Genomic DNA, 25754 nt, shown 5'->3' with positions numbered 1-25754 from the left:
CAGTTTCTGACTTCATAAGGCAAAGGCATTACTCCTAGGGAATGAAATACCACAGCCTCACGTCTACCTTTCTACACTATTTATTCTCAGTGTAATTCATTCACAACTGTCAAACAGCCCAGACAGTCAGTGCTGCCAGTGTGAAAGTGGAAACAAAATGTTATCACTTCAGTGCAAACAGACAGAGGCCAGAAGTGTCTCTGCAGGTGGAGATGATCGACAGTAGTGTAAAGCAGGACCGGACCTTTTTACACCACAGTGCTGATCCAAAAGAGTAAAGTTTCAGCTGAAGGTTTGGCGCAGACACATGCACTAGACAGAGAAGTGTAGTTTTAACGATGACTGATATATATATATATATACACTAGGGTACAATATGTTTTCATCAAATAGCTTGTTTTGCGCGACCAACAACCCGAAACTCAGCAAATATTCAATTTACTCTAAAGTAAGATCAAGAAAAGACAATCAAAAATAATGTAACTAATCAGTTATAATAGTTATTGATACATTTCTTTCGAATGACTAACCAGTTAAACACTGCAGGTCTATTTTGCTTTGACATATATGCACACTAAGGTGAGAGGTAAGGCTAAGGTCAGAGTATCAGTTCCCATTGTACATATGGCACTGTAAGGTTATTTGCATAACATGTGGAGTTGGTGGTATATTCATATCACCTTTTTATCCTGTTTACCTTGGAGATACTATAGTAGGTTTTTAAAGGCAAATACTGCTGCTTTTGGACTTAAACTTGCTGAAAGTCAGCAAACATCGAGCCCAATTGCCTTTCCCTAAGTGCCTCTATCTATCTTATGACCTGGTTGAGAATCTGTTTGGACATTAGAATGACTGTTTTGTTTGTCTTCCCCAAAAGGTTATTCTTGACACAGAGGAAAAGTCTACGAAACAACAGCAGCTGTTATTGTTCACAGCTCCTTGAGGCATTGAGACAAACCACACATATTCTGCAGAGAAACTAAATCTGGGATACATTTGGGACTTTACATGTAGCCTAAAACCATAATTGAAAGAATTGCAAAGAAATATATAATTACATGTATTAAATACTGTTTTTGTGGAGCTGTGGTTGGAGCTGTATCAGAAGAGTTTTATCGTATTAGGCCAAATGGCACATTCTAAGTGAAATACTGTATGTAGCTGTATGATTACTAATCTGCCTCATCACTGAAGTAAAACTGTATCACACCTTTCAAACTATACAAGCAAACTATAGCTGGATCCTCAGGAAGAGGTGTTTTCAGCTGATTAAACTGATTAAATACACATATGGCGAAGTCTAGACAACAATCTGCTCTGTCCTGTCACATTTCAGCTGCAGTACATCTGTTAATAATATTGATATTGGGACATGTTTCACTGCGTTGTTCAAAAGAATTGCAACATTTTGGGAGTCAAGACAGTTTTTCACTCTAACATGACAGTTAGTCATTCGTTTTTTAGACTGGTGACCTTAGGCAGACATTTTATTTCTGTAGAGACAATAGAGACAAAGCTGTAGTTAGTAGTGTGTTTCAGAGTCAGACGTGTAGGTTTCCACTAGACAGACCGTTTACTTTCACAACCCACAAATACCACGTCTTTCCCAAGGTGCCCGTCAAATCCAGGTCTCTTTCTCTCTTCACCTATAGCTGGAGAAAATAAGTGCTCATACCCAGACACCGCACGCACACAGCAGCATATTTACATACCCATCTAGGAATTCTTGTGTATGTTAATCAAAATGTAATTACTTGTGTCAGAGGGCTGTATTTGTCTTACAGCAAATCAAAATATCAGACACAAATAAACTTGCTGCCTATATGGCTTTATTTTAAATGTTCGTTTTAAAAACTGAACGGAGATAAGTTCATCTGCTTTGGGGCAAAAAAAAGAGGATTTATATTCTTCACACACATTTTACACTGTACAAGTGAAAACAAGATATATTTCAACACAGGTGAAAAGATATGCACAGAAAAGATAAATAAAATGACACTTCAGTGGTTGTTTTGACTTGAGATAAGATTAAAATGTTTTGACTCCTGTGAGGGAATGGGAATCTTCCAGCAGAAAAGGTTACGACAAACACAGAAGTAATGCTGACTAAGTTAATATTTGTCTTTAACCCTTGCTTTCAGAGGTGTATGTCAGTGTCATACAGTTACACTTACAGCAGTGGTTCCTAATGGTCCCAGGTTAAATATAAGGGGTCAGACTCCTTTGATTTGATTACTTACTAACCTTTCCCCACCAGTTGGCAGCCGTCTCTGGGCAGATATGAGCCGAGCAGCTTATAAAGAGGCAGTTAGGCCTCCGTCTTTCTTTGACTATCATCTACAGAGGGCCAAGACCAACATTTTAAAATCACTGGCTAGGATTAAGGAAATAAATAACAATCCAACTTCAGCAGCTCAGCACTTCAATGCCTTTATCCTAAAATTGTTTTATTAATTAATCAATGAATAGACAAATTAACAAATTTGGAAGATTTGACCTGTTACAATTAATCCTTCGAAGACCATGAGTGTCTGTACAAGGGATTTTCCCTTGTACAGACACTCACTCATTGACCTGCTGGTGATCCTACAGAAAATCAGCAAAGTCAGAAGTATATCCTCTGGGGACCATGAATGTCTGTACACAGTTTAATTGCAGTCCACCTAAAACTTGAAATATTTGAGTCTGGACTGAAACAGCCAACATTACCATGTATAGAGCCAATGCTGCTAGTGTTCATAAAAACGAATCCTGTTGATTCTGCAGAATGTCCTGATTTATGGCTTCTCTCAAGGAGCCAGAAATCTGTTGCAGTTTGTTTATATTTTGGTTAAAAGGCATGTAGCTGACACTAGAGTGTGTCCAAAGTGCCAGTAGAATAAGTCTTTTGTCACAGCCATTTTCCCCACAGTATCATTCAAAATATTGGTGAAATCTAATTATTTTTTGTTCAGATTTCCTTTACATTGAGTTTAAATGTTGTTACCTCTATCTATATGGTGCAATCATCATTTGTAACAATAACACATTATTTGAAGAACATTGTTGATCATTTTTCAACAGTGTGTTTGACTTTGTGCAGTTTTTTGCCTCTCATTTCTTTTACCAGCTAGAGCCAAGACTTCAGTCGAAGCATCTTCAGTCATGTTTGTTGACAGCTGCATGTGATTTATGAACTGTTATCTTCAGTACCAGTAACAATCATCCTGACATTTTTTTCTCTGGATTGTAGGTTCTGTTGCTGTGCTTACTGGTGGTTATCCTGGCTATGGTGTTTTCTCTGAGAAAGAGCAGTGATGGAAACGGTAGGCACTGATGATTTTGCAGCTATAGCATGTGGCTAACGGCAGGATTCAATTACAGTATGGTATGGCTGCAGTTTAAAGCTGACCTGTGGAGTTTTGACCATTGGTATCACATCAGAGCAATGTTTTGATGAGTTGGTCCCCATCTTGTTTGTATCTCATGCACACACACATGTTTCTGCCAGTGGTTTCACACTATTCAATTGACTGACAGGTGGCAGCAATCCGCCCATGAAAGTAAAGGCAGGAAAAAGGCCACAAGCTAGCGGATATGAACAATTAAGTTTTCAGTATTAAAAACAAGTGGCTTAGTAAATAGTTTATCAGTAAAGAAATGCATTTAACACATTTTAGACCTCAATGATAGATCAGCTAATGATTGTTGAGAAACAATACCACAGTATCTTCTGTGGTATTGTCAAAAAGACATTTTGGCAGACAACAGCGCACACTGTGATCCCCAATCCCATTTGACCTAATAGATCTAATAAGGATCACTAGAATGAATAGAATCAAAGTAGTTTCCATTGGGATATTCTTATTTTCCTGGAGACAAAAAGAGAAATATTGGATATTCACATAAAAATCCACAGGTATGGGCTGTAACTTGGACAGTCTGTGCTGTGCTACTCCAGGAAACAGGAAACAAACTGTTTTGCCCTTTTAAAAATTGCAATAATTCTCCCAGATAGAGGAGTTCATACACATATTTACGAATGCTCATCTGCTCTTGCTTTCCCTCAGATGTAAATATCACAATACCTTACTACTGTATATTTTCTGACTAAGCTATATGTGAGCCATGGTCTTCACTCCACAAAACATACAGTGAATGTTTTGTGACACATTGGCTGCAGCAGAGAAACAGACAGAAATAACCATCTCAGGTTACATTTTTGAGCACTTATTCAGGAAAGGCTGGTAAAAATACAAACTACAACCTAGTTATTTGCAGAGGAATAAAAGAAGCCTTCATCATGCTTCTGTGAGGCTATCAGCCTGCTGTTTGGGCTACCAGAAAATCGACCTAATATAGAGCCTGCTAATGTCCCACTGTAGATCCCTCAGAAACTCTAAACTGGCAGTATTTACAGCAGCAGTGAAAGGTGATCAAGTTACCAACCAGCCAGTGAAAGAGAGACACAGAGGTGAAAGGAAACTCCTGAGACTGCATGTGATTTGTTGACAGGAAATGTTTCATCAGGGTGGTGCAAGCAAGCCTTCTTGGCAAACTGTTGCAAAATACATCATAATCACACATTTAAGTGAGATAGGAATGTTTACCCGAGGCTGGCATGTGTTTTGCAGCAATTCCCTCTGGTTTGCTCTTTGTTGCAAACCGCCGTGCCAAAACGCCCCTCTTCCATTTCGGGGGCAGCGGTAGTGACTGTGGGCAACTGTCCCCAGCCTGGGCGGGGCACTCTCTCTGCTGCTCCCTTTTAACTTGTACTTCTTAACCAGCTAACATGAAAGCCATATGGGAAGAATAAATTTGGACTTTTCACTCACCCACACTCATATTTTGGCGTTTTTCACATCTATGCAGCTTTGTTGGAACCTCTACGTCTTTCATAAGGCCTTTGGAAACAGATGAAAAGAAATAAAAATAACCCAAGGCTCTACTTCTTCCTCGAGACTGACAGTGTGTAGTAGAAAACGCTGAGACTGGATTCTCCCGTGGATTACAGACCACAGCAACTTGTCTCCTGAGACGGAGCATCCCCGTGTTCAGTCCAAAACCACACGGCTGGCCTCCAGAGGCAGTGAGGAGGGGCTTTCTCACCGACATGCTAAGACTCGCTCTGTCATGTATCCAGTCAGCAGATGTGTCAAAAGAATTTATTAAAACAGGTTTGCAGCGTCTGTACATGTTGTGGGGTGCTGCAGTTCCCTGTATTTCACTTACATTGTCTCAAATTAAGTAAATGAATAGTCTGAGGTAGTGACATCCCTTGTTTCAAGTGTAGGCATGGCTTCAAATGACCAAAGGTCGTCACTATTTAAATGATTACACCTTAAGAAAGGCTGTATTTTTTCTCCCTGTTTTGTCTCCAGATGGTTTCTGTTGCATGTGAACACATCCTGCCCAGGAAACACAATCTGGCTCTCAGTCTTTCTGTGCTGTTATCCATTAGTGCTTTTACACAACATATTCATGTGGTTCCCAGAGTTGTGCTCTCATCTAGCGCCAAAAAACACTGGAAAGACTTCACCGGCCTCTCCCTGTCTTAAGTCATCTTAGGAATATGTGGATGACAAAGTGACACTTCTGCACTTTTGCTAACTGTTGTGTTCAAGTGAAATTACTTAAATTATAATTTAGCATGGTTTAACCCGAAAACCTATTTTCTCAACCAGTGTCTTACTATAAGTGATGAGATCCTACATGAACACTGTCTATGTGAGGTTGTTTGCTTCAGTTGACAGCACTGTCAATAAAATCTGATGAAACCTCAACCACACAGGCCTGATGAAGCAGATTAAATTAGTTTTTGACAGAATATACAGATAACCTAAGTAAAAGTTCTAATACACTGTACCACACTGTAAAAACACTCTGATACAAGTGAAAGTACCGCATTAAAAATGTTACTTTACTAAAAGTGTAATCAGGAACATTTACTTAAAGTATTAAAACTAAACATACTCAATGCAGAAATATTTCCCTGTGACTGTATATGCATACATACAGTATGTGTGTATATATTATGAGATTATTATTACTCATGCATTCATGTAAAAACATTCAAATAATTAAATTAATGTAAGAAAGAAAAAGCAGCAAATCTTTCTTTTGTGAAGGTGGAAGCATGAACATATGTTTAAAAATATACTGTATACAATATACCTTGTCACTCACTGACAACTCTCTTCTTTTCGAGCAGGAGGGAAGATCTGGCTGCAGGAGGCCGATGAGGAAATTCAACAGCCACAGTGTCCACCCGGGTAATAATATACTCTTGTTCTGCTGTTGTGACGTGAGAACTGATGTGTTTTTAAAAGAATATAATACCTCATATCTCTATAGTTATATAGTTTGGATTACACCACCTTCTTTTCCCTTTTTACAATATCTTTCACCATGTTTTGGTGCTGAGAATGAAGCTTTAAAGCTGTGTTGCCCACTGTTACTTGAGTCCATTGTTCCCAGTAGGCCGTTCTTAGTGGAAATTAAAGTACAGAGTAAAATAGAAGGACATCTTTGACACTGTCTGGCGGTTTAGTCAGTTCATCTTTTTTACAAGTGTGTAAACCTTAACACATGACTCACCAACAATGTTGCTTTAGTGGGAAAAAATAAATGTCTCTATGGAAACCAGGCTAATGACTCTGAGTAATCAGGCATGTGTTGTTGAGAGATGTGTGTGTGCGTGCGTGCATGAGCATGTGGTCACGCGTGTGAGTTTTTGCTTTGGCAACGGAGAAACCTCAGACAGACTCATTACACTATGGAAAAGAAAACCTGTGGCTCTGAATAAAGCTATTTTTGGTTTTAAAATATCTTACAACAAATGATTGATGTAAAAAAAAATACAGACAACAAAGTCACATATTCTCTCTCTGGGTTGTTTATAGGGTTTGGTCTTTACACACAAAGAAGAAGAAGCTCTTCTGGAAAATGCTGATTGAAAAACATCTTTTACATCTTGATTTTTATTATGTTTATGGGTTGTCCAGGGCGATATTAGGAACACCTTAAGGGAATTCCTTCATATTTGGCACAAACGTCCTCTTGGATTCAAGGATGAACTCATTAGAATTTGGTTGTCAAAGGTCACCTCAAAATACCTTGACAAACATGTTTGTGTCCATTGCTCAGGAATTGATGCAGTATTTAATTAAATTACATACAGATGTTGAAAGGTCAAAGGTCAGCATCACGATGTGAAAGAAAAACACTTTTTTGGCCATTATTCAACACCATCACTCAGGAACAGAAGGGGAGATTGTGAGCATATTTCGCAGTTGGTTCGGACACTGAATAGGTGACACTTGACTCAAAGGTGAAAGTTCTTTGTGACCTCAAAAGAGGTTTTAGGCATAATTTAACAATGAATTGGACAATTCCAGATTTCACACACGTTGACCAGGACGATACAACGAGTAAATAACGAATATCGAGCACAATACAGGCTTTTCTCCATCTCATCCAGTCTGTCTTTCACTTCCTGCCTCATTCTGAATTTCTAGCTTCATCTGAATCACATGACTGGCCAATTGTGATGCTGTGAGTGATTTTCACCTACAGCTCGGAGAGAGTCTTTGCATCTAAAAATGCCAGGAGAAACCTCATTTTGCATAGCATAGTCCATCTTTACATAGTGATCAAGTACACGTATTTTGTTTAGCCAATATGTTTTTGATAATCCTTCATTAATCAGTTCGATAATGTACATTTATTGGAATCATATCCTCAATATAATAATAATTTTCATTTAGCCAAAAATACACTTTATACCTTTTATTTAGTTCCTTCCGAATATTTTATGACTATGGACGGATATGGATGTAAATTGCAACTTGACTGGTTGGTTGAGGTATACAACCATAGGGCGGTCACTCTAGTTTTTAATAAACTTTTTTTAAACATTTTTTAGCAACAACCAACAAGTTTCAAGTGAATGGTAAATGAGAAAGCCAAACTTTGACCAATTTATTAAAGGATTATCATGTTCATTTGTAACTGTTATTGGCTGAGGCAGAAACAGAGCTAAAAGGAGAGTGAATGCTGAACTTAAATTCATCAGGTGCAGAAACACCATGCTAATGTTTCTCTGTGTTTGAATGTCTAAATAGGCAACTATTTGCTAACATGTTAGCCATAACAACTATACATGTCGTTTGTGTTTACAGCTTGTCTTGCGGCCCCCAAGCAGCAAAAACATTTAATTTATATGGCTTTAGCCATAAGTACTTCAACAAAATATAATTTAGCTATAGAGCTGAGTAGGCTATTGTTTGATAATCTTCAATACAAAACATTGATGGCTTACTTTGGTCAAAGATTGATGATAAAATATCGGTCAGTCATTTAATGCCAACTTGCTTTTATTGGACACTTCTGGTTGATATTCACAAAGTATTCAGTTTTAATGTAGGTGCAATATTTTTGATAGTGCTATAACTAATCCTGAGAAATGAAACATTAACCTGTAACTCTTGCTGATAATGAAAATAATTCAGCACTCCCACTGAAATGGGAGGGGCCATTCCTCACTTCAGGGAACAAAGAAAAGGAACTAACAGAACTCTTTTAGTCTGTCATTCATCGCCAGTAGTCACATATCTCTTCCTGTTCTCCTCTAAGTGTTTGTGTGGTCTGTAATTTGACTTTATTTCCCTTCTTGCCTGCTTAGTCAAAGAGCTGCTTTGTATTCTCTCTACACAGGCCTCCTGTTTAGCACTACTGCTACTCTACTGGTGCAAAGATATCCATGTGTCCTGCCGAGTAACTATCCATTTCCCGTTCCCAGACCCACCTCATTGTTTACTTAAAGCATGGTTCTGCCTCTCTGTCTTCCCACCCAGTTTTTCCAGACCTCCTCTCATCCTGGTGTCCTTGGATGGTTTCAGGGCGGAGTATCTAAAAGATCACAGCAGCCACCTTCCTGTTATCAACAAGTTGCGTAAGTCACCAACGCTGTTGACTCCTCAGCTCTTCACAGTTTTCTTAAACCATGTACAGTACTGTTTACTGTTTACACCTGGTGTGAATGGACATTACTGTGTTGCAGGAAATGCCGGAACAACAACTGCATACATGAGACCTGCTTATCCCACAAAGACCTTTCCCAACCACTACAGCATTGTGACTGTAAGTCCTTTCTGGTCAGGGATTGATTTATTGGACACTGTTGGTCACATTGTTTGACTTGTTTTGTCAGTGCTAGAAGAAGAACTCATTGTACCAATATAACAAAGTAAAAATACTCAAGTAAATGTCCGACCTTCAAAATCTTACTTAGGTAGAAGTACAAGTATTTATAGCAAAATGTACTTAACATATCAAAAAGTATTATTTCTGCAGATAAATGGCCCTGTGATTGATATTATATTACATTATACTTAAAGTACATTATAAGATTTATTGTAGTTGAAAGTAGCAATTTACTGTTGTATTTGTTTGAGGTGATGCTAGTTTTAACTATTTTATGTAAAGTTTAGTAGCTTTGTCCAGTGGTTCCCAACAATGGGGTCGGATCGTCTCCAAATAGTCATAAGAAAAATCTGAGAGGTCATTAGATGATTAATTGGAGAGGAAAGAAGCAAAAACTATGTTCTGATACACACATTTACTTTCATTTATTCTAATCTGTCTTTCTATCCAAGCTTTGGTGGCGAAATATTTGATAACTGCATTTTTTTTGGCCTCAAAGTTATTTAAATGAAACCATCTGAGAGGTTTGTAGGGAAAATGTCTCTGCTAAATACTCAGACATCTGAAATTAGTGCAATTGTTCTCAACCTGGGGGTTGGCCCCACTACAATGGTCCAGAGATAATTAATGGGGCTGGAAAGAAGAAACATCAAAGCTCTGTGAAACACACTTGTATAAATATTTTGTAATATTCTGTAATCTGTGCTTTTGAGTTTTACATCATTGGGACTCCTAACAGTTATTTAAATGAAACTGTCTGAAGAGTTTAGAGGAGAAATGTCTCTGATAAGAAGCCCAGAGTAGACACAGTTTTTTGTAAGGAGGCACAAACCAAAAAGGTGGTTTAATCTTTAACAAATAATTGTATTTCATATCTTTTTATGTAGCATTTAAATGTAGTGGAGTAATAAGTAATATTTACCTTTTTTGAAGCATAGACATCTAGCAGTATAAAGTACAGTACTTGAGTAAATGTAGGCTACTTACTTTCAGCCACTGCTGTTAGTGTATCACAGTTCAACAGAGGATTTCCCTGTGATTGTAGTGCTAGTGTCACTTCACAGTAGTAAAGGGGTTACTGCTGATGTGTAATGGCTCACATGTGCTTGTGGAGAGCAACAGCAGTGGAGGGGGATTTCAGGTTGAAACCAGATCCTAATCAAAACAAACTGCTGCAGTAATATTTAGGTTAGAAAGATGGGAGACTCTATCTCTGTGCAGCCACAGTATCAAAACATTTCACCTTGATTGTTTGTTTTTGTCTCTGATTCCTGCAGGGCCTTTATCCTGAGTCTCATGGGATTGTGGACAACAAGATGTACGATGTGACCCGAAACGCTTTCTTCAGCTTAAAAACAGATGAGAAAACAAACCCACAATGGTATCAAGGAGAGCCAGTAAGTGAATCACTGCAGCCACGGAGGTTTAAATTCACTGTTCAATATTAGTCCTGAAAACCCTGAGGCTGCAAAACTGTTCTGGACCACTTTAGGAGAATGTTTGTGGAGCAAGGCTACAGCTGAGTCTGAGCCCAACATTATTGTTCTGTAACTCGTGAAAGTTAACACACTCTGAGCATTGTGCTCATTCATCTGCTTTCCCTGTAATGAGCTTCTTGATATAATTATGGATTCTGCTTGTGCAAAATGACAGCTTGTGAGGGCTGTGAGTTGTGCTTGTTTATAGGCTTTGTGGTTTCCATTTAAATGGGATGCCTCTTAAATCTCATTCCTCAATTGCATGACAGACTGCTGCTCTTGAAAATACACCATGCAGCGGCCATATGACTTTTCAGGAGGGAAGGAGAAATTGATGAACAATGACCCCTGGAATACATTCTTTCGTAATAAACATCTGGAGCAACATGCATGCAAGCCTGCTGCATAAATAAAGCACTTCTACCAGCAGATCGGTCCAATAGGTATTGATTTAGCATTCAAATATAGAGTTAGATTTCAATCAGTCTTGACTGGGCTGTGAGGGATTACACTTTTATCCTAATGGACTAAACACTGCTGCTGTGATGAATGAGTTACGTATTAGTTTACTACTGCTTAGCTTGTCTGAATTAATAATGAACCTGGATGACACTCCTCTCCTCTTCTCTCTTCTCCTTTGTCTACTAATGTCTCCTTTTCTCTCATCTCCTTTCTGTTGCTTGTATTTCCTTTCCTTTTATTTTGACTCCTTTCCTTTATTTCCTTCTATTTTGTACTACTTTTCAATTTCTCTCATTTCCTTTCCTTTCGTCTTCTTTCCTTCCCATTCTTTCCATCTCCCTTCCTTCCGGTTCCTTTTGTCTCCTTTCCTCTCTTCTCTTTTCCTCTCATTTCTTTTCCTCTCCTTCTGCTTCCTTGCCTCTTGTTTTGTCTTTTTTCCTTTCCTCTTCTTTCTTTTCCTTTTCTTTTCTTTCCTTTCATCTCCTTACCTGCTCGCTCCTCTCCTCCCCTCAGGTCTGGCTCACTGCCATACGTCACAAACTGAAAGCAGGAAGCTTCTTCTGGCCTGGCTCAGATGTAGCCATCAATGGCACCTTACCTGACTTCTACAAGCTGTATGACAAGTGAGTGATTCCATTACGTTAGATGCTTTTAAATTCATCCCAAGAAAATTCATGGTATAATGTAGTGGTGTATTGAAGTGTTCATAAATTACATGGTACTTTTTTGGTGCACAGGAGCATTACATTTGAGAGGAGGGTGTCGACGCTGTTTGAATGGCTCAGTTTACCACAGGGAGAAAGGTATTACATGTCCTTTTAATCATGACAAAGACGATGGTGTGAGTCACCATCATAAAAACGCTGAACATCACACTTAACTGGTGTCTTTGTGTTTTTAGACCAGACTTCTACACTTTGTACCTGGATGAACCTGACTCATCAGGACATTATTATGGGCCAAGAAGCCAACAGGTTAGTCATTCACTAAACATGGAACCAGCAATTGTGAGCAGGTTGTCAATTATCTAAAAGAACAACAGACTAGACGTAAAAATCATGACAAAGTTCAATATTGAACCCCTGATACAGTAGCTGGAAAAAATCTCCAACTAAGGTCCAATAACTAGCTTTTTCCAGAGCTTTCAGGTGCACTTCGCGGTCTTCAACAGAGCTTGGTGTTTATTTTGTTGTTATGGAGACATCTCAGTTGTCATCACGTGAACCTACAGTAAATGTATAACTTTGTTCATGTGATAACAGATAATGGTGTTGTAGTACTCGAGACTGGTCTTGGTCTCGAGACTGGTCTTAAGACCACTTTTTGATGGTCTTGGTCTCGTCTCGGACTTGACAGAATTCGTACTTGGTCTCGGATATTGAGGACTCGGGATTTTATTTCAAGACCAGTCAAGACCATAACTTTGGGAATAAATTGCTTTTGCATTGTCTGATTTATTTGTTAACATCCTAACTTTGATTGGATGGAAAACATATTGCTTTGAATGCAACCAATAACCCTAATTAAACATGTGTTATTCCTGTTAACGACTGTCACCCCTCCCCGCGATGGTAAGCATGGGAAAGGAGTGTTGAATAAAGATGCTTAATTGGTTGATTTCAGCTCTTAGTGTTTGTATGTGGGTGTTTTAATGGGGATGTGGATCTTTCAGATCAACTTGAGAAGTACCAATGATCATGTTTCACATGTAATGTGGGGAACTGGTCTTGGTCTTGACTTGGTCTCGTTTTGGGCCGTTCTTGACTACAACACTAACAGATAATAATAATAAACAGATGATCATCCTGTGTATGTGAGGGAGGCATTGTGAAAAACGCCAGCCACTGAAGACAACAGTGAGATGCAATTGAAAGCTCGAGAAAACGCCAGTAGAGAAAGTGAAATTCTGTTCCTGGAGCTGTGTGATATACGACTAGGGCTGCAACTAATGATTATTTTCATTATTAATTATTAATTTTTTTTTTAAGTTGTTCTATAAAATGTCTATAAACTGAAAAACCACTAGACAAACCTCAAGGTGCTGCCCAATGTGGCGTCTTCAAGTCCAAGCGCAAAGATATTCAGCTTACCATCACATAACACAGGAAAAGTTGCAAATCTTCACATTTGAGAAACTGAAACTAGTAAATTGATCAAAATAGTTGATAATTAATTTTGTGTCGATCGTCTAATCGTTCCAGTTCTACATTATCACAGTAGCCATTCAAAGAAATATTATGAACATTTAGTTATGAACAACTAATTGTCTAATCTTTCAGTTATTTAATGATAATAATTCATATTTAATGATAGTTTAAACAATATGTTAAAAAATAAAGTTCCTTATCTAAAATTTTACCTTGTCAGTGTCAAAGGAATTGGTTATTTTTATAAGCTAGAGCCAGTTTGTTTTATTTTATTTTTCATTCTGCATCTTTCCTCCATTGTGAAGGTTCGCAGTCATCCAGGTCATAGTTACCCAAGGAAGGATAAAATCAAGGGCAACTGACTTTGTTGAAGATTTTCCTCTATTCAGAATGTTAAACTAAACCAAACCCCATTTAATAAAGTCAAGGTTATGAACCATGCTGACAAAGCCATTTTGGTTAATTACATTTGCTAATTATTTATTTGCTGAAACAAGTTGTTTTTGAGGTGTTTCCATGATGCACTTACAGTTTCTGAGCATGGTTCTTCTGCCACAGTAACACGTTAATTCTGTTAAAGCTTCAAATGCTGTTGTGCCTTCAGGTCGTTCAGGCCTTGGAAAATGTGGACAGGATTGTGGGCATGCTAATGGATGGCCTGTTACAGAGAGACCTGCAGCACTGTGTCAACCTGATAATCGTATCAGACCACGGTGAGCCTTGACATAGCTGTGATACGGCCTCTTGTCATTGTACAGAAAAAAGAGTCATTCCACCTGTTGTAAGATAAAGCTACTGATAATTGTCAGAGAGAAAGATTTGATGCAAAATCGGTGAGTACTGTTGTCAGTGGTGTGTTAAGAGGATATTTTGTGATGAGAAGTTTCTCTGGACATCTGGAGACCGTATGTTTAGTCTTGTAATTAGGTATACTAAATATCAATGTGCTGGAGTGAATGTGGCTCAGGGCGATGCCCAGCTATCCTCATGAAGGACATAATCTCCAAGAGAAGATTTTAATTTTGACTTACTGTGCTAGTTATTAGTCTGCAGCTTATCATCAAGGACAAGTGACAAGAAAGATTCAACATGTCCACATGTTACACCCAAAACGATGTCAAGATATGTTATACTGTAAATCTGAATCTAAAAATGTGCTGTAAATTTTAAGGGCTGTAAGTAAGTCTTCGGATCTTCAGGCACCTTTCTGGCAAGATAAATCTGTGTGCCACTACAAGGGAAGAACATTTAAGCTAAACAACATCAGCAAATGGGAAATAAACAAGAAAAATCATACAAAATCATGCATTATTTCATGCTACCATGGCCACATTTGTATAGTCTTCAACTCAAATCTTGACCATTTATGAAAAAAAGACAAATTAATAGTCTCTTTTTTTTACAGTGTTGAAGTGCAACGACTTCCCCGAGTTGGTTGATGAGGGAAGTACTGAGAGGAGTCTGAGAAGTCCGTTCAGTACCAAATATTTATTATAGAAATGCAAACAGATATATCTGGATACATGCACAGCACAACGGCCTAACAGCAAGTCTGCTGTTCTTCCGCTAAGCCTGAGTATATATTTAGGAGACTGCACCCCTGCTGTGTTTTGTATAGATATCCATATATGTTGAATTCAGTTTATGTAGCATGTTCTAGTGCACCTTAAGGGCTGTAAAAGTGTGTGTGCGTGACTATATTCAGAAAAGTGTGAAGTGTGTCAGAGTGTATTGTCGTCAGGGCCCGGTTTCCTGTTATTCAGCACAAGCTTCTAACTGTCTTAATTGCTGAATTACCTAAGATAACATATCACACAATGTTGAGTATCATAAGTAATAAGTAAGCATATAGGAGAATCATATCATGCAATATCACTGTAGAGTTGTGTTGTATATCCACAACAGGCATGGAGGAGGCTTCGTGTGAAAAGACAGCAATTTTGTCAACCTACCTGGACAACACTGGCGACTTTTCTGTCATCCAAGGCCCTGCTGCTCGCATCAGACCCAGTCGCCTCCCAGATAATTACTTTTCCTGTGCGTTCCTGCCAATAACACTCGACTTCTCTCCTTCCCAGCTTTACTGCATCACTCAGTGTCAGTTTGTTTGTAACCAGCGTGGCTGACCTTTTTCTGTTTTTCTTTCCTCAGTCGACTATGAGGGCCTTGTGAAGAACTTGTCGGTATGCGAAGTATTCCAACTGTGACTTTTGTATTCATAAGAAGAATGATAAATTATCTGCTTGCTTGACTTTTCATCAAACAAGTCCATTCTTCCTCAGCTGTGTGTTGATTCTCCTCTTCTGTCTGTTCTGAAGTGCAGGACCTCTGACCAGCCAATGAGGCCTTACCTCAAAGAAAACCTCCCCAAAAGGATGCACTATGCTAACAACAAACGCATAGAGAGAGGCCACCTCTATATGAAGGAAGGTTGGCAGGCGGCGCTGTAAGTCATTTGTCAGTACGCTGTCTCGAAGTTTTCCCTGTGTTGAGAATGTGTCAAAAATGGAAGAAAGACGCTGAAAAGAGGACAACTGAAGGTCACACACGCACACCTCCAAAATGTCAACAATGTGTGACACAGACCTCCGCTTCAAGCAAGCTGATTGGTTGATCCAACTCCTGGCAGGAGGCTGGTTAGAAACAGAGAAAAGAAATAAAAGCATTAATGTTGTACAAGTTGTACATACAAATATAAAAGAAACAAGCTCATGTATGTTCGCCTACATGCAGCCTCAAGAAGCATTTTTCAGCCTAGAGCCAGCTCCATTCACTGAAAAACACTATTAGAAGTAGCTGAAAACTCAAAAGCTAACCAGTGGACCATTAAGACTAGATTATTTTGTTATACGCAATCAGGTGATCCAGCAGATTTATTACACTAGATTACTATGTTACTTAATTATTTCATTATTTTAATTGACTGTGTTTTTCATGAGGACTCTGCAAGCACAAAAAGTTCTCAAATTGACTGGCAAGGAGAAAATAAAATAGACATTTTGCACAAAGTGACAAAATAAAATGAAGCAAGGTAAAGCGAAGTGGCAAGGTCAAGTACTAACAAGGAGAAAACAATATTAGCCATTTTAGTTTTTTTGGCTGCCAAAGTAGGTCAAAAAGGCCTTTTGCACTCATTTGGCTATAAGTTGCGGTCACTGAACTGAGGATTATCAGCATGTTGTACTAAATGAAGTGACTTAATGCGAGGTAAAGTAAAATGCCAAGTAAAGTGATAAAGTCAAGTAAAGAGAAGTGACTACCTTCACTGACTAAGTGAAGTATAATAAAGTAAACAGAAGTAAAGTTGCAAGTTTCTCAAGCCTGTTCATTTTAAATAACCACATTTTAAAAACTCATATATTTTGTGTTGTGTGAGAATTTTAAGTGCACGAGTGATGTAAAACTACCTGTCCATTTAATTGAATGGAAATCTTAACATTTGAGGACTAAGTATAAAAGAGTCCACATTCCTAATAACCTTTACCTTGGTAAAAGACTAAAATGTAAAATGTAGCAATAGTGCTGTTTTACGGGGCAGATGTCTTTCAGTGGTGAAAATTGTTTTACCAATTGCGTCTTGCAGATTTAAAAGTGAATGCTTACAGATTCACCGTATAAAGTACAGTTAGATTTTGTTTATATGCAGTATAAGATGCCAGAGCTGTTACAGTTGTTGGTCAGGAGTTGTCTAGTCTTGTGTGAATTATAGTACAGTAGATGTCATGGAGGCGGATGTAAACGTCTGATGATAAAAAAAAGTTTCTTTGGCCACACAGAAGTTGAAGCATTTACAGTAATTAGTGTTAGCAATCATTTATAATGAATGAAGCGTGGTATGTTGGAGAGGAGTTGTACAACTTAACATGTAATCTTGGAAAATTGCTTCAGGCTGAAGAATTCAATCAGTTGACTTGACAGATGCAATAAACAACAGTGTATTTGAAGTCGCTCTTTAGGTTATATAAAATTAAACTTGCTTGACCCTGAAATTGAGATCATTTGGGACGAACTGTTCCTTGAAAATAAGATAAAAACACATATCAGTAACTGTCAGTCGTGTTATAGTGACTTCTACCCTTAATTATTGTTATTCTATCTCGACAGTAACCGTGCGGATATCAAGTACTGCACAGGGGGATTCCACGGCTCAGATAACCTCTTCACCAACATGCAGGTGAGAGGAGGGAAGTTGTGTGTGTTTGTCCACCACAATAAACACTGTCACGAAATCCTGTTTGAGTCCCGATAATGCCAACATGGGACAGTAGGTCACAATTACAGCTAATAACACAATAAAACTCAAGATACAGTTTAGCTATGAAAGAAACTTCAGACACTCACCAGATGCTGAATCATAAAAGCTGTCCGTTGAGTTCTTTGAGTTTCTGTCTGCCACTTTCATGTTAAAGTCATCAAAGTACATCTGTGTATATTTCTGGATGTATAATTTGCTTGCAAGTCTGCTGACTTTGTAAGTTAAGAAAAGTCAACTACTCTACATTTGGCTTTCAGCCTGCCTACACACAGCAGAGAAAGAGAGCAAAGTACGCTTAAAATGGACAGTTTACTCACCTGCAAATATCTCAAAATCCCGCCACACCAACCTCTTTCCTAGAACTGAAATCCCTGCTTTGCTACTTTAGTTCATTTCAAATATTTACATGTGGTCTAATCATGGTACTGAGTGTTTGGCATCTTGTTATTACAGAGAGAAGGTTTCCATTTATTTCATTGTACTCTTTCATTTGTATCTAGAAATGCCAAATAAATGAATGAATACCGGTGTGTTAATATGTATCTACTTTCTCCAGGCAATCTTCATTGGCCACGGTCCAGGATTTAAAGAAAACACTGTTGTGCCCCCTTTTGAAAACATTGAAATATATAACCTCATGTGTGGTAAGTTGCTTGTAGCTGTAACATCAGCATTTCAAGGAATAGTTCATCGTTTTAGAAAATACGCTTATTCACTTTCTTATATGAGAAGGACCAGCAACTCTCATGTACTGATGGCATGTGAGGTAGGCATGTGAGGTTGCCAGGTGACTAGAGGATACTTCATGAAGTACTGCTAGCAGCCACCAAATAATCCTGCACATAACCTCCCATAAAACTACAATGTATTGTATTTGCACTTTGGTTTTGTATGGATTAAACAAGCAAAATAAACAGCCAGGCTAGCTGTTTCCCCATTTCCAGTCTTTATGCTAAGCTAAGATAACCAGCTGCTGGCTGTAGATTTAGTTAGTTCAGGGAAGCAATGAAGTCAGGCTCAACTCACAATCCCAGCACATCAATCCCATCTCAAAGCCAGCCACATTAGCTGCCAGCTCATCTGATTCCCTTCTTAGCATTCATTGCTAAATTACACACAAGACGCCTTATATCTGCTTTAGCCTGCCTACCCTTGCTGATTCCTTTGCAAGCATTGATGGGCAGAGATGTGAGCTCTCCCTGCCTTATGTCTTTTACACATAGGCAATTGGAAGTGCAAACAGAACAGAGTCATATCCCCAAACATAACTTACTTTGACAACTTTGATGAAAGTTGTCCTGACTGAAACCAAACTATTTTACAACAAAAATTAAATTGTTCACAATTCCTCTTGTTATTGACATTAAGTAAAATGTTGTTTTTTTTTACAACCTGGGCCTAATTTTCACAGTAGTCATCAATTCTCTTAGTTATGAAAACATTTTACTCAGCAGGTTAATTGTAAGAGCACAGCAACACAGTTAAAGCTGGGGTAATTTAATTTTCTGTTGTATTTGTTGAAATTTTCGTTACATCCTGATAGCAATCAATAAATCAAATTATCTGGCACAAAAATGAAAATAATCTGTTCCACAAGGCCAGTGAATTGATTGGCTGGTCTAACTTCCTGTCTACCAACCAACCTGCCTTCTTGCACACACTCTGCCTGTGCACTCACTGCAATTGAAAATGTGTTTTGGGGGAGTGGCTTTGGAGGGCAGCCTGAAGGGAGGTGGTGAGATTTTAATGATGGATTCTTTCAAAATGTAGCTGTCTCTTGCTAGTTTCTCCAACGTTGCCTACCACAGCTTTAACACAGTTCAGAAGAGGGAACAGATTAAATTCCGGCACTGAATATCAGTTTGGTACCTTGCCTCCAAAAAAAAAGAACAGCAGGAAATAATCACTTTTGCAACTACCAAAGCATTTGGAATTCAAAATTAAGAGAAACACCCAAAATACGTATGACATTGCATTGAAAAACTACTTCTACTTACAGTAAGTATGTTATAGTAGGTCAGAGTAGAATATAATGCTTGAATCTAAATGTTTAGAAATGTTTGTAACAGACAGATGATGTTCATTGATGACTTTTTAACTTGCAAATAATTTGTTCAAGTTTACTGTCCAATTATGGACTGTTAATTATGCAACAAAAAAAGTTTTAGTGCTTGCCTTGTATACAGTATATGACTTGAGTGGCTCAAGGCTGGTAGAACCATAAAGGATTTCAAGAAACCTAATATAAAGGCAACTTTGTTACTTAGCTTAAATTCAGTTTGAAACCTGCGTGATACCTAAAGTTACTAATGATGGCTGAATTTATGAAATGAAGGTTCTTGAAAATGTGTTTTTTCTTTTATTATCAAATGCACAGACATGCTTCTTTGTTCCCATCCTCTCTCTTACTCTTTTTCTCCTTCAGACCTCCTCGGTATTCGTCCTGCTCCAAACAACGGGACTCACGGCAGCCTGAACCACCTTCTGAAGAGTCCAGTCCACTTCCCAGTTCACCCAGCACAGCTCTCCCATGATACCCCCTGTGAAGCCAGCGACCCTGTCTCCACTGATGATCTGCAGTGCACCTGTGCATCTCAAACTAAGACAATGGTATGTGCTAATACGTTACTGAGATCATGCGCTTGTTTTTAGCTGTGTTAGCAGCGTGGCTCAAAGAATGGCAGTGTCTGTCAGTTAGTCAGTCCAGGCTGAAATATCCCAACAACTGTTGGATGGATTGCTATGAATTTGAGCAATCAGTATGTTCTTGCTTCACTTTTGGGGGGCTACGTTTTGTTTTAAAATAATGTTTCCCTCTCTGTGTGCTTGAACAAGTTTGAAGTAGATGCATCATATTTAACAGTTGGCCATTTAGTGATGCAGACGATTAACATGTTGTGAAATATAATGCTGTACAAAAAGTACAGGTACCCTTATACTGCCCTCAAACTAACAAAAAGTCACTTCAGTCAGTTCACAAGCTTCTGATGTGCATGTTGAAAGTGTGGGACTATAGATTCATGGCAGGTTTTAATGTATGTAATGCAAGCATGCTAACAAGAAGTGTGAATTTCTTTTTAGGAGGCAGATATGAACAAACATCTTATGACAGTTAATTCCAGTGAGTATCTTATTTTTTGCATTTCTAATGTTGTTGGGTTTTTTTGTTTGTTTTTATTGAAGATTTTGTGTGACATTTGTACACTTTCCCCTTTAGGTGTTAAAGCTAGCTTACGCCGCCTACACCATCCCTTTGGCACCCCTCACGTCGTCCAACCAGGTGCCACCTTTTGTCTTCTCCATCAGTCTAACTATCTCAACGGATACAGTAAAGATCGCCTCATGCCCCTCTGGGTGTCGTACACCATCCAGCCTCTGGTGAGTCCGCTGTTTGGAGCTGTCTTTTATCTCTAAACATAGCCTGTACAGTTGAGTTGTCCCAGCTATATTTCTTCTGTGGTTAGGGTTTGGCTGCAGATTGCTGCAGATTGTAAGAGGTTGTTTAGTATCTGAATCCCTCCTCTAAGCGGCTGTTACTCATCTTCTGTGCTCATGTTGGCTCAAACAGTTCTTGTCTTTCTCATTATGCGGTTGAGCTTCAGTGTAAATTGTGACCTCAGGCAGAGTGATACATTCCCTTGAGCGTTTACACTGTTGTATTATACTGTCTGAATGATAGAGCAAGTGAGGATGTAGATTTGTTTTCATTTAAGCTTTATCCAAACACAGTACAAGCTAAATATGGCTTGTACTGTACTCTCTATGTTCATTTTGGCTTGAAAGAATCATGGTTTAGATTGTTTTTTGTTTTATCTGTGTAATAGAAGAATGTACATTAATATGTTCAACCCACAGAAAACATCAATTTCACAACTTTTCAATATTAACAACTTCATGTATAGCTAGCGTCAAACTAGTCTGCCTTAAATTTCTATTCTTGTACATACAGGATGTTTGAAAATATGCACAGCTTTTGATGATGTGTTTTTCTGCCTGTAATCAGGGACAGTATATTTAGTAATACTTAATTTTACCGGTTTGCAATTTCCTAATAATTTCACATAAGGTTGCTCTGAAGAGTTGTATACATTGGTACTATTTATAGGGGGAAATAGGAATGTCATTGAAAGAAAATCTCAATTTAAACTCAAGCAAGTATGATTAATTATTCATGAATCACTGGATATTGATTTATTTCCCATTGATTTAGAATTGTATTGTCTGCCTGTAAAGAAATTCAAAGGTTGTAGCCATGTTAGCAGAGAGGCTCTATGGATGGCAATATCTGGACCAAAGTGGTCCACAGTGAAATATTAACAGCTACTGAATCTATCGACATGAAATCCATGTCCATCAAGATATTTACTGTAACTTTGGCAATACCCCAACTTTTCATTTAGCCTCTCCAGCTGGTAAAATTATTATTTATCCAATAGTTTTATGACCAAATACTTCCAAAACTAAGACATTTCCTTCAGCCTCAGCTGTTCTGCTTTTGTCGCTAATTAGCAAATGTTAGCATGCTAACATTAAATTAAGATGGTTAACATGGTAAATGTAGGCCCTACTGCTAAACATTGGCATGTTAGCATTTTCATTGTGAGCATGTTAGCATGCTGATGTTTGCATTTACCTCAAATTACCACCAGGGCAAAATACAGACTCACAAGCCTCTAGCATGGCTGTTTACTCTCTGCAGTTCATTGAATTAAAGACTCACTGTTACACTAGCGATTCTTTGAAATGAATCAATTGGAAGTTTCCAAAATGAACAGTGTCTCTATTTTCCCTCTAATTGGTGCCAAACTACACAGTCCTTACCAGGAAATTTCTTAAAAATAAAGAAAATTCAAAAATGGCATGTTCTGGTTAAAAATCTGTCATTTTATTCTATAACAGGGAAGGGGAGTGTGGGGAGATTCTTTTTTTTAAAGAGCTCTGCAAACAGAAACAATGTCCTCGCTGACCCATATAAAACCTAGCCGAGTGATCTTACACAACAGCTCCACACTGTCCAACACTGACTGATCCTCTCTCTCAGACCAGAGTCCGACCCCTGAGCCCAGAGTCGGAGGCGTGTGTTCGTGCTGACGTGCGCATCCCACCGGCCGCCAGCCAGCTGTGTGCACGCTACAGAGACAACCCCACTCTGTCCTATGGCCTGCTGCATCCCCCCAGTGAGTGTGTGTGTGTGGTGGAGGGGGTCATAGCGTGCAATCCCCAGCCGGGTGTTGAATTGAAGTTGACGTGTTTTAGAGCCACATTCTCATACACAATGCACCCATGCTTTTGCTCTGCAACAGTAAGAGTCTCACAGGAGAGTCACTGTATATTTAATGAAATTCAGGTTTCAGGTAGCTGCACAAAAGGAAGTGAGAGCCTGAAAGAGTGAAGAAAAGCTTCATTCTGAAAACACAGAGCTTTACATAGGCTGTAGGCTAATAAGATGTATATTCAAATATGGTAACATGAACTATATATAGCTACAGCTATGTACATATATACACATGTGTCACCGATAACATTACATCCAGAATATTCCGAAGTGCATGTTTTGAATTTGCATCTGGCGTGACTGTAAACAGCAGATCAGTACACATTAGACTTTTACAGCATGCAGTTTGTGTACATCCATATCCAAATTGCAAACAAATTGACTTTTCCCTCACCTCTCATTTTTCTCTCTATAGATCTGAGTGCCAGTGGACATGAGACAGACTCTCTTATCACAAGCAACATGGCACCAATGTTCCCTGCATTTAAAGGTGAGTCAATCTTGCAAGTAGATATTGGTTCCTGGTTTTCCTGCTGCACCCAGTGTTGGAAATGTGAATCATGGTGATGCATGAGTTTAGAATTTCCTTCCAGAGAAGTCAGAAGGGTTCATTTGCCGACTGAAGCTTTTGTGCTGAATGAGAGCTGAACAATTTAATTGAGTAGTGAATATCACAACTAGACATTATGTCAGGCTCTGTTTTGCTAAATTGTTAAAAGTTTTCTGAGAGCATGTATTGCCCATTCCAATGAGCCATTTATATTCAATATTGTACTTTTTAAACATGATTTCCTAAATACAGGCTATACTTTTGGTTCACAGGAGTCTAAAGATCTAACCGCTGTGATTATATGGGTCTACTGTACTTTAATTTAGTCGTGCTCTTTCTGTAAAGCACAATTAAAGGTTTAGTCAGAGGAACTTTCCAAGACTTAATCCTCCTGCCATCCTGCTGTAGGCAAAAACATTTTTTTCACACTAAGATTCACTTTACGGGTATTTTTTTCGTAATTGCACTGAAATGATTCACCAGACTGTTGATTGTGTCGGGTGATTAAAAGTTAAGTGTTTCAGACAACACAGCTAGGCTTGGGTTTCCACTAGGACCACCCACACTGTAAATGGAAACTTGCTATGAAGTATGAAGTATGAAGTCGTCCCCCCCCCCAGACACTACCCTTTGTGTTATGCCAGAAGCCCATATAGCAGAGGTCACTAATAGGCGGACCGCGGTCCAGATCCGGACCCAGCCGCCGTCCTCTCCGGACCGCCGACCTACAGCACATTTATTATTGAGACTTACTACCTCGTGACGGAGCGTTTCTATTTTAACCCGCACAGCTTTTCTAGCATTTACTGTACTGGTTTAAAGGACCAGGAAACTCACAGACCATGTGCTCCAATCGTCTCATGTGACGCTGCTCAGCCAATCAAATCTGTGCATACCGATGCTTGCGAGTCGAGTCCGCGAGATTCACCAGAGACGTTTTGGAAACACACCAGAATTGAGGAGACGAAAGATAAAAGAGATTTCACATGACTTTTAATCAAGAATGTACAGATATTTACATGTACATTCCTCCCACGGGCAGTTATCCAAAACCAGAATATCTCATAGATCTCCAATATGCTAGCTGGAGCTCACGTTTCTCACTGAACAACAGAAAGTAGGAAAGTGGTAGCTCTGTAAGAGGAAATGAAAGAGAAGAGGAGGCATTACAGCTGTTCATTTGTTATGATGTGTTGAGTGTTTATTATAAAATTGGTTAAGACTACACTTCATCACTTCATGCTACACTTTTTATTACATTTTTTCTAAAAATTAGGCACTTTAGTTTACTTAAATTTAGAATTTATATTTGAATAGTTATTATTTATTATCCCTCCAGTTTGATGTGAAAACTTATTTGATTTGACAGTGTTGTTTGACATGTGTTGATACAACTATAGGTTATAGTACTGAATGATAACGCAAGTTCGTCGTTTTGATGTTCCGGACCTTTGCTTCAGGAAATTTTCTCTAACTAGACCTCTTTGAAATCTAATTGAATACCCCTGCCATATAGTAATCAGCTGACAGATGCCGCCCCCTGGTGGCAGATGACTGTGTCAGACTGTGTGAACCTCTGGTCAGGAGGCAGGAAATACATGAAGACAGGCCAGTTAACTTAAATATCACAAAACAAACCAGTAGGCCCAAACAATATTCCATCTCTAATACAATTAAATCAACACATAAATAACACATGTAAACTTTGCTGACCATTTGCTTTACAATACCTTAAACTGACTGTACAATACATTTTGGAAAACACCCTTATTTGCTTTCTTGCCGAGATTTAAATAAGAAGATTAATATCACCATGTATGTACCTTCAACATAAAGACAAGAGACTGTTAGCAGACAGTTTAGCTTAGCATACAGACTTACAATATGGGGAAGCAGAGTCTTGCTCTGTCCAAAGGTAACAAAATCCATCTGTGAGCACCTCTAAAGCACACTAACACTTTAACACATTATTTGCTGTTTGTTTAATCTATACAAGCTAAACTAACAGTGTCCTGGCAGTAGCTTCACAATGAACATACGTTGCATTGTTGGAGAACTAAAAGGTAATTGTGTGTATTTTCATAACCACAGATGTTTGGGATTATATCCATGATGACCTGCTTCCAAAATATTCTCAAGAACTGAACGGAGTCAACATCATGAGTGGGCCGATATTTGATGAAGACTTTGATGGAAACGTTGATGCACTCAGAGCAATTTTAAGGTAAGTCAGCGGCACACACTCCAGGCAGGTAGTTAGGGCCGCACAACAAATACATAATGTGCCTTTTTTTTCTTGAATAATGACTTATTGAAATAGCTTCCTATGTCCGAATTACAGTCCAAAACCCAAAAATATTAACTTTACTGTCATATATGATGAAGAAAAGCTCCAAATCCTCAC

The 25754-nt window shown here is 38.6% G+C and overlaps 1 protein-coding gene across 1 annotated transcript in view; it reads left to right on the top strand.

Moving 5' to 3' along the window:
- Positions 1-25754, top strand: part of enpp1 (ectonucleotide pyrophosphatase/phosphodiesterase 1) — a 30316-nt gene that overhangs the window by 1457 nt on the left and 3105 nt on the right. Inside the window, exons 2-21 of the mRNA XM_046060500.1 lie at positions 3233-3305; positions 6191-6251; positions 8835-8932; positions 9041-9120; positions 10461-10580; positions 11637-11746; positions 11861-11926; positions 12025-12097; positions 13875-13983; positions 15176-15307; positions 15422-15453; positions 15589-15716; positions 17375-17444; positions 18082-18169; positions 19951-20135; positions 20607-20646; positions 20743-20903; positions 22567-22702; positions 23216-23290; positions 25442-25574. Coding sequence (XP_045916456.1) covers positions 3233-3305; positions 6191-6251; positions 8835-8932; positions 9041-9120; positions 10461-10580; positions 11637-11746; positions 11861-11926; positions 12025-12097; positions 13875-13983; positions 15176-15307; positions 15422-15453; positions 15589-15716; positions 17375-17444; positions 18082-18169; positions 19951-20135; positions 20607-20646; positions 20743-20903; positions 22567-22702; positions 23216-23290; positions 25442-25574 — 1970 coding nt within the window. The remainder of the gene's footprint in view (positions 1-3232; positions 3306-6190; positions 6252-8834; positions 8933-9040; positions 9121-10460; positions 10581-11636; positions 11747-11860; positions 11927-12024; positions 12098-13874; positions 13984-15175; positions 15308-15421; positions 15454-15588; positions 15717-17374; positions 17445-18081; positions 18170-19950; positions 20136-20606; positions 20647-20742; positions 20904-22566; positions 22703-23215; positions 23291-25441; positions 25575-25754) is intronic.

The sequence above is a fragment of the Micropterus dolomieu genome, linkage group LG10, assembly GCF_021292245.1.
Source record: "Micropterus dolomieu isolate WLL.071019.BEF.003 ecotype Adirondacks linkage group LG10, ASM2129224v1, whole genome shotgun sequence".
Classification (NCBI taxonomy): domain Eukaryota; kingdom Metazoa; phylum Chordata; class Actinopteri; order Centrarchiformes; family Centrarchidae; genus Micropterus; species Micropterus dolomieu.
Note: the sequence above shows the minus strand (reverse complement) of the source record. Positions and strands in the feature narration are given on the sequence as shown.